The sequence below is a fragment of the Fistularia commersonii genome, chromosome 2 (assembly GCF_037954325.1).
Source record: "Fistularia commersonii isolate RoL2024-O1a breed Wild chromosome 2, RoL_Fcom_v1.0, whole genome shotgun sequence".
Classification (NCBI taxonomy): Eukaryota; Metazoa; Chordata; class Actinopteri; order Syngnathiformes; family Fistulariidae; genus Fistularia; species Fistularia commersonii.
In genome coordinates, this window is record NC_141285.1 from 26,419,084 (window position 1) to 26,440,032 (window position 20,949).

Sequence of the window (20,949 nt, forward strand, 5' to 3'; positions counted from 1 at the left end):
TAAGAACATGTAATTACATGGTAATTACATGTTCTGATTGACAGCTGGACCAAAAAAGGGGCGGGGCTTATTCCCTCCACCCCGTCTTTACTTACTCCGTCTGTGTCCATTACGGTTTAAACTTTTGCCCGCGAGGTCGTAACAACGCCTTAACATATTTCTTAGCGTCTGTGTTATTACACAGTAACGACATGTAATTACACGGCAATTACACGGTAATTACCGCGATGGTATCACGGCGGCACTCAGGACATCTCCGATCTCTCGGACGGCGGCCGTGGATTAATTTGCGATCTAATCCAGGTTTTAATCTGAGGGGCGCAGAAACTGTGTCAGTGTTTAATCTGTGGGTCCACACCTTCCAGGCGTGTTGATTTTTTTATAGATATTTATATATGTGTGTGTATATCGGCGCCTGTGTGCGTGTGTGTGTGCGTGTGTGTGTGTGTGTGTGTGTGTGTGTGTGTGCCGGCATGTTTGGCGCCAAAGCAGGGGGGCTGTTATGGCTAGCGGGAGCGGCGGCGGCCGAATGATGGGCAGAGCTGCTCGCTTCCTCTCCAATCTCGGCTTCCATCTCGGCCAATCAGGCCGGGCGCGATAAAGCCGGGGCTGCATCTCACACACACACACACACACACACACACACACACACACACACACACACACACAAACAAACACGCACACATGTATGAGCATCATCTGGAAAACATCTTCACCTGCATCCTCTCCTCCAGGTGTCAAATCACCTTTTTTTTCAACTGAAAATTTTTTTTTTTTTTTAATTTTTTTTTTTATCTTTATATACTTTCTTTTTTATTTTATTTTATTTTTATATATATTTTTTAAATTATTGAAGGACTTTGCGCAGGTGATTTTTATCTGCTGCTGGCGTGTGTCGGACGGGCCGGCGGCGGCGGCATCCCAAAGGCAGATTATCGTCCAGATCTCGGAACATGAAACTGAAACTGAGATGTGGTGGATACCAACCCTCCACTGATGCTGTGCTTCTGGTCGTGGGAGCTACTCTCCTCCAGATCAATGTTCTCCAGATCTACTCTCCTCCAGATTAATGTTCTCCAGATTAATGTTCTCCACATATACTGTTCTCCAGATCTACTCTCCTCCAGATTTACTGTTTTCCATATCAATGTTCTCCAGATCTACTGTTCTCTAGATTTACTCTTACCCAGATTCATGTTCTCCAGATCAACTGTGCTTCAGATTGAAGTTCTCCAGATTAATGTTCTCCAGTTCTACTGTTCTCCAGATCAATGTTCTCCATATCTACTTTTCTCCAGATTTACTGTTTGCCAGATCTATTTTTCTCCGGATCTACTCTTCCCCAGATTACTGTTCTCCAGATTAATGGTCTCCACATTTACTGTTCTCCAGATCTACTCTCCTCCAGATTAATGTTCTCCATATCTAATATTCTCCAGATTTACTCTTACCCAGATTAATGTTCTCCTGATTAATGTTCTCCAGATCTACTCTCCTCCAGATTAATGTTCTCCAGATCTACTCTTCTCCAGATTAATGTTCCCCAGATCTACTGTTCTCCAGATCTACTCTTCTCCAGATTAATTTTCTCCATATCTAATATTCTCCAGATTTACTCTTACCCAGATTAATGTTCTCCTGATTAATGTTCTCCAGATCTACTGTTCTCCAGATCTACTCTTCTCCAGATTAATGTTCTCCAGATCTACTCTTCTCCAGATTAATGTTCTCCATATCTAATATTCTCCAGATCTACTCTCCTCCAGATTAATGTTCTCCAGATCTACTCTTCTCCAGATGAATGTTCTCCAGATCTACTGTTCTCTAGATCTACTGTTCTCTAGATCTACTGTTCTCTAGATCTACTGTTCTCTAGATCTACTCTGCTCCAGATATACTGTCCTTCATATCTACTGTTCTCCAGATTAATGTTCTCCAGATCTACTGTTCTCCAGTTCTACCGATCGCCAGATCTATTGTTCTCTAGATTAATGTTCTCCAAATCTACTGTTCTCTAGATTTTCCAAGCTCTGGATATACTGTTCTCCATATCTACTTTTCTCCAGATCAATGTTCGCCAGATTAATGTTCTCCAGATCTGCTGTTCTCCAGATTAATGGTCTCCAGATCTTCTGTTCTCTAGGTCTACTCTGCTCCAGATATACTGTTCTCCAGATTAATGTTCTCCTGATCTACTGTTTTTCAGATTTACTGTTCGCCAAACATATTTTTCTCCAAATTAATGTTCTCCATTTCTCTGGTTCTATCATTCTACTTTTCTCTGGTTCCTAGAACAGTTCTCCTGTTCTAGGGTTTTCTAGTTCAACTGCCCTCTGGTTCTTCTCCATTTCTACCGTACTTCGGTTCTACTGCTCTCTGGGTTCTTGTCTCTGTTCTCCAGTTCTTCTATTCCACCGTTCTCTTGATCTTCTTTTCTCTGGTTCTTTGTGGATCGAACCTCACAGGAACCATCCAAACGTTCTGCTCCTGCCTCTCAGATATCACCATGGCAACGCCTGGTTCCACCATGTTCCTCCTTGAACCCACGTGCTAACAAATTAGCCGCAGAGCGCTAACTCATATCAAGTAGCGGTGCATTGTTAGCCTGATGTGGGCGGGACTTCCTGGCATGTGTGTTTGAACGTGTGTGTGTGTGTGTGTGTGTGTGTGTGCACATACCGGCGGCGAGCAGCTTGCGTGTGCGCAGAAAGCTGATGGCGAGCCTCATGATGGACGCCTTGTCCAGGTGCGAGCTAATGCTGTGCGGCAGCGGCAGCTGATGCGCTAGCTCGTAGAACACCTCCGTTTCCTTGCTGCGGCGGCAGCGGGCGGCGTCGCGGGATTTCTCCTTGCGCCGCTCAGAGCTGCTCCTGCGGGCAAAGCCCATCGATCAATCAACCGATCAACCAATCAATCAATCAAAAAGTGCATCTCGGTTATAGCCTCCCTAATGCTAGCGGAGGAGTTGTTATAACTTTGTGAAATAACATGTTAACTATGTGTTATCATACATTAGCTATGCGTTTACCTGTGTGTTAAGATGTTAATTTTGTGTTATAATGTTAGCTATGTGCTAAAAATGTTAGCTAAGTGTTATAATGTTAGCTAAGTGCTATTACACGTCAGCCATGTGTCGTACATTAACCACGCATAATACATTAATTATGTATTATTACACAAAAGCTACCTATTATAACATGCTAGCTATTGTGATAACATGTTAGGAATGTGTTATAACATGTTATGTTATAGCATCGTAGCTATGTTATTGCAGCTTAGCTATGTGTTATCAAAGTTGACACATTAGCTAAGTGATAACATATTACTTATATAACTTGTGTTATAACACTTTAGCTATTTTCTATTACACATTAGCTACATGTTGCACATTCATGACATTTTATTACATGACAATAATGTGTAATGACACATACCTCCATGTTATAATTACATGTTCTGACATGTTAGTGATGTGTTATAACATGTAAAATTGATATAAATTAAATTAGCCAAAAAAAAAACTTCACACAGAACAGGAAAAAATGTGTTCACTTTTTCTTAATTACATATTTTTTTGTTTTGTAGATGTACAAATTGGTTCTGTCTGTTGGACTCTCCATGTTCTCCTCCAGTAAAGTCCAGATACTACGTTGCGTTCGAGTCCGACAAGCTAGTTGCGTAGATTTCTCCATATTTTTCTCCGAATGTTCAGGTAATCACGGCTCCATCATGGGACACGTTAGCATTTTGCTATCATTATTCATTCATTCATGTATGCTGCCTGTCATTGGACGAGCGGCGGGTTCACCCTGAACCGTCACAAGGTCGCATGAACGTACGACATTCACCCTCTCATTCACACGTCATATGGAGACACACAACCATTCACTCATTTGTTCACTAATTTATCACATATAGAGATAAGAATTCATTCATTCACATTTCATATAGATATACAACCATTAGGTCTGTTATAGCATCATATAGCATCATTCATTCATTCATTCATTCATGTCATCAAGAGCTATATAAACATTCACTCATTCACTCTTGTCATACAGAGATGTATAACCATTCACCCATTCATTCATTCACTATTTTATATTATACAGACATGCAAAAATTCATTCGTTCATGTATCATCCACAGACATAAAACCATTCACTCATTCATTCACACATGATATAGAGACGTACAACCATTTACTCTCTTGTTAACGAATCATAAAGCAACACATAACCATTCACTCATTCATTCACTAATTTTTCACTTACAGAGATAAGAATTCATTCAGTCACATTTCATATAGATATACAACTATTAGCTCTCTTATAGCACCATATAGGAAAATTCATTCATTCATTCATTCATTCATGTCATCAAGAGATATATAACCATTCACTCATTCATTCATGTCATAAAGTGAAGTATAACCATTCACTCATTCATTCATTCACTATTTTATATTATACAGACATGCAAGAATTCATTCGTTCATGTATCACATAGACATACAACCATTCACTCATTCATTCACACATGATATAGAGACGTGCAACCGTTTACTCTCTTGTTAGCGAATCATAAACACACAACCATTCATTCATTCATTCATGTCCCATATTGACATACAAGAATTCACAAAACATATAAACAAACAACTTTCACTCATTCATTCATTCATTCATTCATGTTAATTTGAGATATGAGAGTGTTGAAAGTCCTCGCCGACGATGTTGGGGAAATTAACCGAAAGGCCGCGAGGGTTCGATGTCGCCGCGGTAACAGCACGGCGGTGACACGTGCGCACGCTTGGAGGGTTTCCACGGATGGCGGGCCGGCGTGCCAGCTCGCCACCCAACAATGCGTTTCACCCGCTGCCAACATTAACAAAAACACACAAACGGCTATCCTGGCTGGGATGTGGAGCGCCGGGCGGCGGCGGCGGCGGCGGCGGCGGCCATGTTCCCACTTTGATGTCCCACATCCTGACATCAGTGGAAGCTCTGTGATCCCGCTCGGCGTCGGACGTCAACAGGAAGTGACGCCACAATGGCTCCGAAACACGTCCGAGCTCCCGGCAGGGCGGCGCCGCCGTAAAGACCTTCGTTACGAGACACTTTGAAGACACGTCCGACATTCACTCATTCATTCGTGTCATAAAGACACAAATAATATATATATATATATAAACATCCAGCCATTCGCTCACTCATTCTAAGACGCACAAAGATTCAAATATCATTTAGAGACGTGCAAAATTCACGTCATCAAGCTATTCACTCATTCATTCACACGTCATATAAAGACATGCTAAAATTCAGCCTCTCAATTATACGTCATTTAAAGATGCACTTATTCTTTCCAGTATATAGAAACATGCAAAATTCACTCATTCATTCAAACGTCAAAAAGCGACACATAACCATTCATTCACTCATTCATATGCAAAGATTTACGGCGTAAATCAACATTCATTCATTCAGAACCTCACATAGCAAAATGCTAAAATTCACCCTTTCATTGATACAGCGTACAGAGATGCAACGTTCACGCATTCATTCATAGGTCATGTAGCAACATGCTAATTTTCACCCTCTCATTCATACGTCATATAAAGATGCACTGATTCGTCCACATTATATAGAAACATGAAAATTTCACTCATTCAAATGTCAAAAAGCAACACAACCAGTCACTCAGTCATATATATGCAATATAGAAATGCAAAGATTTACGGTGTAAATCGACATTCATTCATTCATTCAGAACCTCACATAGCAACATGCTAAAATTCACCCTTTCATTGATACAGCGTGTAGAGATGCAACGTTCACGCATTCATTCATAGGTCATGTAGCGACATGCTAATTTTCACCCTCTCATTCATACGCCATTAAAAGACATGCAAAATTCACTCACTCATTCACACACGCAGAAATTCGGTTTTGACAAACATCGGAAATTTCAATTTTTCCGTTTAACCATTTGGATTCTGATCAATGAATGAATGAATGAATGAAAACAAATCTAAATTTGTTATTACCTTGTATGTTATTACCTTGTATGTTATTATCAGGGGCTAGTATATATATATAGTATAGTATATATAGTATATAACGAGTTCTCGATTTTGGAGTACTTTTGTAATTTTTTTTTGTCTAGATTGTGATTTCACAGTCTTAAGGAAGAATTTATTTGTTTTTTTTTAAGTTTTCTTCCTACTATCGCTATTCGTCTTGTCAACAAAGTGGGAACTTCCAAAAAAAATAAAACCAAAAAATACTTTTGTTGCTACAAGAGACGGACAATAATAACAAAAGGCTCAATTACTTCTTCTTGGGAGGAGCTGTTTGCGTCTCAGGCCACTGGACCGAATCAAGCTTTTGTGTGTGTGTGTGTGTGTGTGTGTGTGTGTGTGTGTGTGTGTGTGTGGGTGTTGGGAGGGCGCACCGCTATCAAAGCTGCAAAACATTGATTTGATTCAAATCACATCGGCGTCAACACAACACCCCTCCTGCGCCCCCCCCCGCACCTTGCAGCCGCCATTCGGACCACACACACACACACACACACACACACACACACACACACACACACACACGGCGTATGGCGTGCATAGGCTAGCGCTCAGGTTAGGAGGAGGCGGGAGAGATAATGTTCGATTGACAGGAAAGGCCGAGCACAGAGCTTCATTATCTTATCTCTACCAGTGTGTGTGTGTGTGTGTGTGTGTGTGTGTGTGTGTGTGTGTGTGTGTGTCCGTCACTGCGTCTCCCTGCGAGTTTAAACTCATTAACCCGACCCCTCGTTGCTAATGAGTTAGCGGACAGTCGGCCAGACATTCAGCCCAGTCAACAGGGACGGCTAACTTCAGCTCCTGCGTGTGTGCGTGTGTGTGTGTGTGTGTGTGTGTGTGTGTGTGTGTGTGTGTGTGTGTGTGTGTGTGTGTGTTCTGTGCCACTCTTTGATTGTCTGGGTCCCATTGTTACTGCCGGTCCCTGCAGGGACTATTTCAGGATACGAGACAATGGGAGCCACCGAGGCTTCAGATGTCCTCGCCGACCCGTCACTCACGTTCACACACACACACACACACACACACACACACACACACACACACACACACACACACACACACACACACATCAGACGTCTCTGCTGCGCTCATAGGAATTTCCTCAAGCAGGTAAAGCCAAGTTCACACAGGACAGATTTAGCCCCGCGCTCCTCTTTTAGCCCCTAGATGATGGATTAAACTTTGTGGGATTATGTTCACATGATTAGATATCATGGCATTAAGTATCGTTAGATTAGACATTGTGGGATTAAATATCATGACATTGGGATTAGGTAGGATTAAGTGTCTATGGATAAGATATCATGGAAAAAGTATCATGGGATTAAGTGTCATAGGATTAAGTATCATGGGATTAAGTGTCATAGGATTAAGTATCATGGGATTAGACATGATGGGATTACGTTTCACAGAATTAAGTATCTGTCGATGAGACAGCATGGAAAAAGTATCGTGGGATTAGATATCATGGGACTAAGCATTATGGGATTAAGAATCATAGGATTAAGTGTCATGGGATAACATCATAGGATTAAGTTTCATCGAAAGCAGCACCATGAGGTTAAGGGTCACGAGATCAAGCACCATGAGATTAGGCATCGTGGAATTACAAGATTAAGTATCATGGGATTACATATCACAGGATTAAGTATCTCAAAATGAGACATCATGGAAAAAAGCATCATGGGATTACACATTGTGGGATTAAGTGTCAAGGAATGAAGCATCCTGGGATTATATGACATGGGATTAAGTATCTTTAGATTAGACATCATTGAATGAAGTTTCATGGGATTAATAATAAAATTAAGCAGCAATCTGGATTTAGTATCATGAATTTTAGTATCATGGGATTAAGCACCGTGAGAATAAATGTCATGGGATTAAGGTTAACAGATTGAGCATCATGGCATTAGATATCATGGGATTAAGTGTTGTTAGATGACATGATTGAATGAACTTTCATGGGATTAATATTAAGATTATGCATGATTGGATTCAGCATCATGGGATTTATTATAAAATTATGCAACATGGGATTAAACATCGCTTGGATTTAATGCTGTGCGATGAAGCGACTTGTAAAAAAGGCATCATGGGATTAAGTATCACGAGATTAAGTATCACGACATTAAGAATCATGGGATTAAGTACAATGAGATTAAGTATCATGGGATTACATATACTGGGATTAAGAATCATGGGATTAGATAGCATGGGACTATATATCATTAGATAAAGACATCCTGGAAGGTGGTTTCATTGCAATATGGGATTAAACATCATTCGGATTCAGTATCATGAAATTAAGCATCGTAGAATAAACTATCATGGGATTAAGCATCGTGGGATTAATCCTGGGATGATCTTCAGCGGCCCTGGAAGGTGCCGTCCTCTTTGTTTGTTTGAGATGAGCTCTGGTGTTTGAGCAGCATCCAACTCCCATTCGGACGTTTTGCAAAACAAACACGCGTACTTTGTACTTGGAAGCAGTGCAGTAGTACTTCAGTACACAATCATCCACTCGCCCATGTTGTGAGTGGATGAGGGGCGGGGCTTAACCTGGAGGAGGCAACTGTCAATCACAAGGGGCAGCTGTCAATCACAGGTTCAGCTGTCAATCATGGGTTAAGCTGTCAATCACAAGCGATAGCTGTCAATCACAAGGGGCAGCTGTCAATCACGGGTTCAGCTGTCAATCACAAGGGGCAGCTGTCAATCACAAGGGGCAGCTGTCAATCACAAGGGGCAGCTGTCAATCACGAGTTCAGCTGTCAATCATGGTTCAGCTGTCAATCACGAGTTCAGCTGTCAATCATGGTTCAGCTGTCAATCACAAGGGGCAGCTGTCCATTACAGGGTCCATATATAGAGATCCAAGCATTCACGCCTATGGACATTTTTGGGTCTTCAAAAAACAGCAGGTTTTTGGAGATGGGGAACCTGGAGAGAACCAGGCCAAGGAGAACCCTGAGGAACCCTCCAAAGAAATCAGTTTAGACCAAACCAGGAACCCTGTTCCCTCAAAGTGCCACCTTGCTGACCTAAACTGCACACTTCCCCTCATCATCCATACATCTCGTCCTGTGCACCAATCCCAGCTGAAGGTTGAGGTAGGAGGCAGGGCTTCACCTGGACCAGGTGGGCTGTCAATCACAAGGTCCACATCAAGACACTTCCAATCATTCACCCGTCACTGTTTTTTTGGACTGTGTCAGGAAAACGGAGAACCTTGCGAGAACCCAGGGCAGAAGACCATGAGAAGAGAACCTGAAGAGCCTGCAGAGACCTCAGATGTAACCAGACCAGGAACCATCTTGTCTGTGCAGCCTTGCAGCCCTCAGCAGCAAAAATGAATTCGTTAATCATTAATTAACCAATTAACTTCTCAATTAATCAATAAGAAAGTGAGCTTGAAGAAGCCACAGAGAGAACCCATGAGCTATGAACCTTCTGGTTTGGATCAGCTCGCTGCCCTTCACTGAAAAATGGTATTCACCTAGTTAATTACCCAATTAATCGACCGATTAATTAATCGACCAACTCATTATCTATGCGATTTGACCCGCTTTTCGTGTCATTTTGTGGCTCCGCAACTGGTGCGTTGGACCTCACGAGGACGCTGACTGCCTCTTTGTGCGGGAAAAACCCCCTCGCTTACACAAAACGCTTTATGTAACCTCCTCCGGAAGGGATCCAGAATCCAGAAGGTGCAGGAGGACTCCAGAAGTGAGAAGTTTCAGGTCCTCCATCTTCGTATTGTCCCTTTCTTCTGGCATATAAATAAAGTTTTTGGAAAAAAATAAGAGTGGTCATGTGATCCGGGGCCATCGTCATCATCATCTTTGAGGAGCAGCGTCGTAACCATGGCGACAGCAGCAGCGGTCGTCCAGAGCGCTACACTCGGGGCGAACGGGAGATATGTGACCAATAAACACCCATCCGGTTACCGCGGCGTCTTGTGATGATTAATAATCACACACACACACACACACACACACACACACACACACACATGCTAGTACTTCCAGGAATCATCCACTGCCCTTGAGCAAAAAGACACAAACGAAGACAAAGTAGCCAAAGGGCCGAAAACACGACACCTGACGCACAAACCGCCAGCGTGTAATCCAAAACACACACACACACACACACACTCACACACACTCGCTTACATAAACAAAAACACAGAGGCCCTCTTTTAAAATAGAGAAAAGCCAAAGCTCCGTTGGGGATCCGGCGAGCGGATCATCACTTCCTGTCTGAGCAGATCCACGTTTTGTGACTCCAGACAATCGGCTGTTTTTTCCTGCGGCGGCGACTTGTGTTGACGCCAGGCGACGCACCGGAGCCCCGCCTCCTGCGTGCGGGAGCAGCTCATTGTTAGCTGGATGATAGCAGGGCTCCTAGAGGGACTGTTAGCAGAGAAGCTAGCTGGACTGTCAGCTGGATTATGGCAGGTCTCCAAACTTGACAATTAGCAGAGTTGCTACCTGAACAGTTTGCTGAGATGCTAGCTGGACTGTCAACTGGGTTATAGCAGGTCTCCTAGCTTGACAATTAGCAGAGTTGCTAGCTGAACTGTTTGCTGAGATGCTAGCTGGGTTGTAGGAAGGCTTCTAGTTCTTCTTGCTGGCCTGTCAGCTGGATTATAGCAAGCCCCATAGCTTGACTGTTAGCAGAAATGCTAGCTGGGTTGTAGGAGGGCTTCTAGTTCTTCTTGGTTACAGCCGGGCTCCAAGCTGAGTTGTAGCAAGCTTCCAACTGGATAGTTTGCAGAGTTGCAAGCTAAACCGCTAGCGGAGTTGGAGCTGGACTGTAAATTGGGTTCTAGTAGCCGTGCTAGCTGGACTGTTTGGAAAGTTGCAAGATGGGCTGTGAGCAGATCTTCGAGCACGGCTGTTAGGGGGTTAGCAAGCCAGACTGTTAGCTGAATTGTGTCCAGGCTGTTAGCTGATCTGGTAGCTTCATTTTAGCTGTTAGCGGGGCTGTCATTTAGGTTGCAGCTGGGCTGTTTGCAGAGTTGCTAGCTGGACTATTAGATGGATTATAGTTGGACTTTAAGCTTGTTAGCCTGTTAGCCTGGTCGTAGAAAGGCTGCTAGCAGGTTGGGGTGTTAGGTGAGTCATTAGCGTTGGAGATTAGCGCTTCTACAACAACCTGGTCATCCAGTGGCGTTGCTAAGGAGCTGCATGTTGACGTGAACTAAAGCCCCGCCCCCCTTTGCCTGACAATCAACCAATCAAATCCCAGCGTGACAAACTACAAAACAAACAAGACAGTATCGTTACTAAAGTCTAAGGAGGAACGTTTGTTTTTGTTTCTACAATTGGCCACGTTTAATCCCAGATTAGCTGATGTCATCGGAGGCGGAGCTCTACTCAGATTCCCGGGCGCGGCGTGGACGCTGCTTTTAGATCCGTGGAAAAACGCAACCCGGAGCCACGGTAGCGGCGGCTTTTTCCATCGGCCTGCGCGTTAGCGAGCGCCGCGGGGCTCGCCGAGCCGCCGCCATGACGGGTCCGAGGGTCGGAAAAAACAAACATGCATAGCTAGCATTCTGAAACCCTGGTGACAGAAGTAGCGCCGTCAATCAACATCAGCAGCCAAAGGGGCGGTTAACACACACAAGACAACACACACACACACACACACACACACACACTCGTGTGCGCGCATGGACTACTGCACACTCATAAAAGCCAGCAGAGTTATGGCAACAGTGTCGCAACCCCGTGACGGCGGCACATGTGAGGCAAGAGCCGCCGCCGCCGCCGCCGACGACCAACTGGGATCAGAGTCCAGCGATGACGGATCAATACAGTGACGGATGACGATGGTGGATCAATACGGGCCCGGACCCGATCGATCAATGCAGAAACCGATCGGGCAAACACTTGATAGGAAGCTATGCTAGTGCTGGAGACCTGATGGGGTGTGTGTACACCTTTAAGATGATGTCATCATTTTTAAGTCACTTCCCGTCGTTATTATAATAATTTATTTATTTGTTTTATTAAAAAAAATACTTCCTGTTTGAAGATAATGATAAATATATTGAACATTTTAGAATAATAATATAATGAAAACATTCATGAATATCAGCCTTAAAATTTATCGCCTGATCCCTGTAGTATTATTTTTATTGTTTTTATATCGATCCCCCCCAAAATTATATATTATAAATCACTTCTCATGCATACATAAATATTTATTTATTCAATAAATAAAAGCACAAATACAAGTGGGCTGTCAATCATCGACAGAAGGGAAGGGATTACCCAATGATTTAAAAAAAAATAAAAGCAATTAAAATTGTTTTTTTTTAATACCTGTGGAGACAGTTTTATTTATATATATATATGTATATATATATTTTTTTAAATATATATTTATATATATATTTTTTATTTATTTATTTATATATATATTTTTTTATTAGAATTGCATCATTTATTTTAAATGAATGAATCATTGATAGAATAACTATTTCGCTGGATTTACTATCATTATTATTAATAATTAGAATAATAATCGTTTGTAAAACAGTTTTCATAATATATTCTAACAAAAAAATAAAATCCACAGTGTGGATTTCTTACTTATTTTAATCATTTAATAATGTACTATTAATATTATGTATGATATATTTTGTCCTGGATTTTTTTCTTAGGGAATTATTTAATAAAGACATTTCTTAGAATTCTTCTTATTCATTTTTTTCTTCTTATTCATTCTATCTAAATTAATGAGAAAACAGTTTTTTTAAGGTTATTATTTGAAAATCATTTTCAGCAAAAATTTATTCATTTATTTATTCATGAACTGAACCCTTGTTTACTAATATAAATTAGTACACATTTTTATTTCATTAGAAAAAAAACTGACATAATCTGGGAAAATGAGGAAAGACAAAGAAAGACATAAATAAATAGATTAAAATAATGATGACCTAAATAATGAATGTATGAAGGAGCCGTTAAATACAAAACCATTATCTCACTCATATATATATATATATATATATATAATATGTTATGTAATATATGTGATCACCAATCTGTGAGATCTTAGATTTGAATAATTGTAATGAATAAAAATAAAAACTCGCAATTAAAAATGGCCGACGGTCCGTTAACGAGGCTGCGTCCGTCAGGCTGCTTTCAGTTCCTGATGTTAAAGATTTAGATTTACATGAGGGGTCAGATGGGGCCAGATAGTCTATATACACACACACACACACACACACACACACACCTTTCCTTGCTTACAGTGGGTCTTCCTGTAGTTGTGGCGCCTGGACGAACACAAACACAGAGCAACAATACAACGCTGGCTAATCTGTGATCCTGAGGAACATAGAGTTCTAGAAACACAGCCAAACACACACACACACACACACACACACACACACACACACGGCCGAACAAACAGTTATCCCAGACGGGGCCCCGACTTCGACTCAATCAGTGGAAGAACTATGCAGGAGATTGTGATCGTCCATGAAAGACACACACACACACACACACACACACACACACACACACACACACACACACACACACACACACACAGGCACAAATAAACAAATCCGCCCACGCTGCTGATGGTGGGATATACTGGCTGATTGAGAGGCATGGCGGGGGAGGAGGAGGCGGCGAGGGGGGGGGGCACAGGTGGGGGGGTCATGTGACCAATCGGGGACGCCGTCGGAATATCAAACACACAAAAACACAAAAAAATAAAAAAGAAAGAAAAGAAAAAGGGTTAGCGGGTGATGAGAGGTTACTCTTCCTCTTATCGCGGCTTCCTACAGTTTCCAAGAGCGCCGCGGTGGGAAAGGCTTTATCGTCCTGATAGAAGCATCAGCGGCAGCTCTGTGTGTGTGTGTGTGTGTGTGTGTGTGTGTGTGTGTGTTGAAGGAGGAATCAGCGGACGTATTTCCCTGCCAGAGGAGCTAAAATGGTCATTTCTTATCGCGCAAAAATGAGCAAAATACTAATTTTATCTCTTTTGAATGGTGAGAAAAAGAAGAAGACAACATGTTTGTACTGATGAATGAAAGAGCAGAACATAAGGAGGGATGGAGGGATGGAAAAATTGATAAATTGATAAATAGATGGATGGATAAATTGATAAATGGATAAACGGATGGATGGAGGGATGGAAAAATTGATAAATTGATAAATGGATGGATGGATGGATAAATTGATAAATGGATAAACGGATGGATGGAGGGATGGAAAAATTGATAAATTGATAAATGGATAAACGGATGGATGGAGGGATGGAAAAATTGATAAATTGATAAATGGATAAAAGGATGGATGGATGGAAAAATTGATAAATTGATAAATTGATAAATGGATGGATGGATGGATGGACCCATAAATTGATAAATTGATAGATGGATGGATGGACGGATAAATTGATAAATGGATGGATGGATGGATAAATTGATAAATTGATAAATGTATGGATGGACGGATAAATTGATAAATTGATAAATGTATGGATGGACGGATAAATTGATAAATTGATAAATGGATGGATGGATGGATAAATTGATAAATTGATAAATGTATGGATGGACGGATAAATTGATAAATTGATAAATGTATGGATGGACGGATAAATTGATAAATTGATAAATGGATGGATGGATGGATAAATTGATAAATTGATAAATGTATGGATGGACGGATAAATTGATAAATTGATAAATGGATGGATGGATGGATGGATGGATAAATGGATAAATTGATAAATGGATAAATGGATAAATGGATGGATGGATGGATGGATGGATGGATAAATTGATAAATTGATAAATGGATGGATGGACGGATAAATTGATAAATTGATAAATGGATGGATGGATGGATAAATTGATAAATTAATAAATGGATGGATGGATGGATAAATTGATAAATGGATAAACGGATGGATGGAGGGATGGAAAAATTGATAAATTGATAAATGGATGGATGGATGGATAAATTGATAAATGGATAAACGGATGGATGGAGGGATGGAAAAATTGATAAATTGATAAATGGATAAAAGGATGGATGGATGGAAAAATTGATAAATTGATAAATTGATAAATGGATGGATGGATGGATGGACCCATAAATTGATAAATTGATAGATGGATGGATGGACGGATAAATTGATAAATGGATGGATGGATGGATAAATTGATAAATTGATAAATGTATGGATGGACGGATAAATTGATAAATTGATAAATGTATGGATGGACGGATAAATTGATAAATTGATAAATGGATGGATGGATGGATAAATTGATAAATTGATAAATGTATGGATGGACGGATAAATTGATAAATTGATAAATGGATGGATGGATGGATGGATGGATGGATAAATGGATAAATTGATAAATGGATAAATGGATGGATGGATGGATAAATTGATAAATTGATAAATGGATGGATGGACGGATAAATTGATAAATTGATAAATGGATGGATGGATGGATAAATTGATAAATTGATAAATGGATGGATAAATGGATAAATGGATGGATGGATGGACGGATAAATTGATAAATTGATAAATGTATGGATGGACGGATAAATTGATAAATTGATAAATGGATGGATGGATGGATGGATGGATAAATGGATAAATTGATAAATGGATAAATGGATAAATGGATGGATGGATGGATGGATGGATAAATTGATAAATTGATAAATGGATGGATGGACGGATAAATTGATAAATTGATAAATGGATGGATGGATGGATGGATAAATTGATAAATGGATAAATGGATAAATTGATAAATTGATAAATGGATGGATGGATGGATGGACCCATAAATTGATAAATTGATAGATGGATGGATGGACGGATAAATTGATAAATGGATGGATGGATGGATAAATTGATAAATTGATAAATGTATGGATGGACGGATAAATTGATAAATTGATAAATGTATGGATGGACGGATAAATTGATAAATTGATAAATGGATGGATGGATGGATAAATTGATAAATTGATAAATGGATGGATAAATGGATAAATGGATGGATGGATGGACGGATAAATTGATAAATTGATAAATGTATGGATGGACGGATAAATTGATAAATTGATAAATGGATGGATGGATGGATGGATGGATAAATGGATAAATTGATAAATGGATAAATGGATAAATGGATGGATGGATGGATAAATTGATAAATGGATAAATGGATGGATGGATGGATAAATTGATAAATGGATGGATGGATAAATTGATAAATGGATGGATGGATAAATTGATAAATGGATGGATGGATGGACTGAAAGCCCTCCTTCACAGGCAGGAAGTGGATCTCCAGCGCTTTTCAGTTTAGAAGCCAGTGACAATTAAACCTCAGATGTACTTTTTATATTCTTTTATTTATTATTTTCAAGCCATATCTTTTAATTATTATAAGTATTTTTTATATTTATAAAAAAATAACATTTTTGGTTATTTTTTTGCAGGAGGTACCTGTTAATATTAATCATTTCTGTCTGTATTTATTTGCAATTGTATTTGTTATTTAAATTGTCTTTTTATATTTCAATGGTTCCAATGACATCATGAACAGCTGTTTGTAAAAAATACAATTTTGTCACTTTTCTATCCATAGGTTTTGTCTGGTTATTACTTTAATAATCGTCTAGATGTATTTACAGGAATTGTCTGGTCATTTTTGACATTTTTTTATTATATTAGTTATAACCATCATCTATTCATATTTAGAATTATTATCTAAACTAATTCCTGTAAATATCTATAAATATATATAGTTCATATATAACTGCTGCGTTCAGAGTTTGAAAAGCTGATTAGAAATGATTTTGTTTTCTCTGATTTGTTGATATTTTTTTATTTTTTGTTTTAAACTAAACATCTGTATGGAAAAAAATTAAATCAAGGATTTACAAAAAGTATAAAAATTATTTTAAATTAATTTTCAAGGTTTAAATTATGGAAGGAAAAATAACCATCGTATTAGCCGCGCTTCACATTTATGAAAACCACCAACCCTGATGGCGCTGTTATTTATAACACACACACACACACACACACACACACACACACACACACGTTTTCCTTTTTTTAAATGTCAAAATAATAAATAAAAAAAACACACCAAGATTCCAATAGACGTGTGTGTGTGTGTGTGTGTGTGTGTGTGTGTGTGTGTGTGTGTGATGAGGAAAATCAATCTACAATCAACATCATTCATTCTCAAAACTGTTTATCCTGCGCTCAGGGTCTGTGATTGGCCGAGAGGTGGTTTCACCCTGGACCAATCAGAGGGCCACATATAGAGACGTGCAACCAATTCACTCATTCATTGGCAAATCATATGGCGGCATACAGCATTCACCCTCTCAGTCACATGTCATCAAGAGATTTATATATATATATACATAAATATACAAACACACACATATATCTATACATACACACATGCATGCACACACTTTTGAAGTTGTTTTTGGATTTCATTTTATTTTTTCATTAATTTATCTATTTTATATATCTAATATATATATACACACTCACACACATATATATATATATATACACATACATACACACATGCATGCACACACTTTTGAAATTGTTTTTAGATTTTATTTTTATTTTCTAGTGTATATATATTTATATAGAGAGATATGTAATATTTTATATGTAATATGTTATTTTTTATATATATTTATCATACATATATATATATTTTTAATTTTTTTTTTTCCATTTATTATACCATGCATCTCGTCAGCCGGGGGGGGGAAGCCGCCGTTTCAAACTCAAAAGTTGTCCATAAACCGTTGGTGCTGCACGCCAGTCAAAGGTCGCTAACCTGACACGACCACTTCCTGCGCAGAGGCGGGGCTTTACCAGCACGCCGGCGAGGGACGGCAGAAAAGACGCCATTTTTATCTCCCTCGTCCACTTCCTGTCTTGTTTTTTCTTCTTTCCCCTCCGTCAGGCTGTCGCTCTTCGCTCCCTCCTCTTTCTTCCCTCCGCAGAACTCTGTCTCCTCGCCGTTTCCTATTTCCCGCCCGCCAGCGCCCACTCTTCCACTTCCTCTGCTACTGAAATGGCCGGCGTCCATGAGCACCTGGCCGCCGTCCAGAGGCCGCCGCTGTGTGTGTGTGTGTGTGTGTGTGTGTGAGTGGCTTAACGCCATCGGACGCCGCTCAACGCCATCGGAAATGCGAATTGATTCAAAATGGTTTCCTTTGAGTAAGGTAGCCTGATGGGATTTCCAAAGGTGTGTGTGTGTGTGTGTGTGTGTGTGTTGGATCAAAGGTAACATGACTTGCTTAAGAAGTGACTTCTAACGGTGAGGATGAAAGGCTTCACACACACAGACACACACAATTGCCGCTTAGCACCTAATACACACACACACAGCAATCGGCGCATTTAACGGATAGCAAAGCACACACACACACACACACATACACACAGAGACACACACACACCACACACACAGATACACACACACACAACAATTGCCGGTTAGCACCTAACACACACACACACACACACACACACACACAGACACACACAGACTGTACAATTGCTGGTTAGTGTTTAATGGACAGCCAAACACACACACATACACGTCGGTTGTTGGTTAACGTTTAACGGATGGGCAAACACACACACACACACACACACACACACACACACACACACGCTTCATTGGACTTCTTCGAACACTCATTCTATTTAACGGCGAGTCAAGTCGCGTGAGGAGTCGGTCGCATCGAATAATGATTAATGATGTCGCCGTCGTCATGGTTACGGCCTGTCGGCGCTGCCATCAAAGTGTGGTTTCAGATAAGGATCGCTTATAACTTTTTTTTCTTTTTTTTTAAATCGCTGTTTGGATATTGTTATTACAGTTATTGTACACATAAAATAAAATCAATAAAAAAAATAGATTAAAAATATATATATATTTTTGGATCAGACAATTTCTTGGCGCTTCAATAAACGCGATCAAGGGTCAAAAAGTCAAGCTTTCCGACTAAAGGTTATATACCGCCTTAATAACCGACTTACGGTTATTACTTTATGGTTTTATACTGAAGGGCATTGCAGGGTTTCCAACTGACTTCATACTAAATTGAACTTAAAAAAAAAAAATAATGATAATTTACTAAGTTTCTGTTTCTTGGTATGTATTTTCTTTTATAATTTTTTTTGCTGATTTCATGACCTTTCTTGTAGATTTCCTGCCAATTATAACTGACATGAAAAAAATAGAAAAATAAAAATGTGTACGTTTTTTTTTTTTCCAAAATTCCCAGATTTCCATTTCAAAATAAATAAATATAAAAAAAATTAAAATAAATAAATAAAAATCGATTGATTTAAAAAAAAAAAAAAAAAAAAAAAAAAAAAAGGAAGATAAATCCGCCGGCGTCTCGTCAGAGGAGCCCCTTCCAGGTGACCTGAATCCGGCGCCTGGTTTCCACGGCGCCCGGCTGGAGCTGCCGGCGGGGAAATGTTAAATAGCTGCGGGACCTGAATCTGAATCCTCACATTCCTGGCCAGAATAAAGTCCGCCAGTGTTCCCTGGGAGAACCGTCCGCCCCCCCCCCTCGCCACCGCCGCCCCCTGGGCAATCAAACAGGAAACGCCACCAGAACGCCAAAAGGGTCACCGAGAACAAACACATTAGCGAGAAATTAACTCAAAATAAAAACCAGAAGGTTTGCAAAAAACACCGCAGTGTGCACGTCTGGCCCGTAGGGGGCGCTGTGACACCGCCGCAAAGAAGAAGAAGAAGAGGAGCGTGCACGTTGAACATTTGCAATGAATATGCTAACACTGATGCTAGCTGGATTTAGCAAACGTTAGCTAAAGGAGAAGCTGGGCTATGACATCATCGTCTCAGAGATGATGGGTCATCGTTAGTAGGTAAACAAACATGGCCGACCAACATGGCTGCCACCGCTAGTATCGCAGCTATCTGTTCGTCGTCGTCGCCATCTTTGTTTCGATATGCCCGTCATGTCTGCCGATGCTACTTCCTGCGCCCCGCCCCCTCTTTCTGATTGGTTGTCGGGGGGCCACGTGTTAGCACGTTAGCACGTTAGCACATGCTACCTGATCAAGTCAACACATTTAATCCAGGCAGCAGCTGCGGTTGCGTCGGGTATGTTACCCTCACGCGCTAGCAGGGTTCGGTGCTAAATAGCCACGCCCCTTTTCTCCACTTAGCCACGCCCACCTTACTTAGCCACGCCCACTGATCGATACGGTCCCGTTTGAGTTTGTCAGATGACGTCTTAAATTACGGTTTCTTCCTCGGCGTCCTTCAACCTCTCATGATATACAGCTGACGTTCAGGAGGCGGAGCCAATCAATGCCGCCATGAGACAAGGGGCGGGGTTTAACACCTGTCAATCACAGAGTCCAACCATTCAGAGTCTTCAACGGCGTCGACATGGACACCCTAGACGTCGGTTCTTCTCCACATGGAGTCCAATAACAAATCCAACCATCTGGTCCAATCACGCTCGCGTTGGTTTGTCTCGGCGGCGGCGAGGAGTCGTTTGGCTCCGCCCCCTCCGCTCGCATTCCTCTGCGGGTCACGGGGCGTCCCGGTCCGCCGGCGGTGGCGTGATGTTTGGGTAGCGACGGCGGCGCGGATGCCACACAAAGGAGGCCCGGCGGCCGGTGGCCAGAGGCGGGACCGCTCGGACACACACACACACACACACACACACACACACACACACACACACACATTCTTCGCTAATCTATCTTCATTGCTACACCTCATTTCCTCCCACAGACCCCCCCAACCCTTTTCTCCCTGTTCC

The 20,949-nt window shown here is 40.8% G+C and overlaps 1 protein-coding gene across 3 annotated transcripts in view; it reads right to left on the reverse strand.

Annotated features, from left to right (window-relative positions):
* Positions 1 to 20,949, reverse strand: part of epas1b (endothelial PAS domain protein 1b) — a 42,441-nt gene that overhangs the window by 15,792 nt on the left and 5,700 nt on the right. For 2 of the 3 annotated variants that reach the window (XM_086175177.1, XM_086175167.1), the window contains exon 2: positions 2,680 to 2,870. In XM_086175177.1, coding sequence (XP_086031303.1) covers positions 2,680 to 2,870 — 191 coding nt within the window. The remainder of the gene's footprint in view (positions 1 to 2,679; positions 2,871 to 20,949) is intronic. The other variant, XM_086175185.1, reaches the window with a different exon arrangement.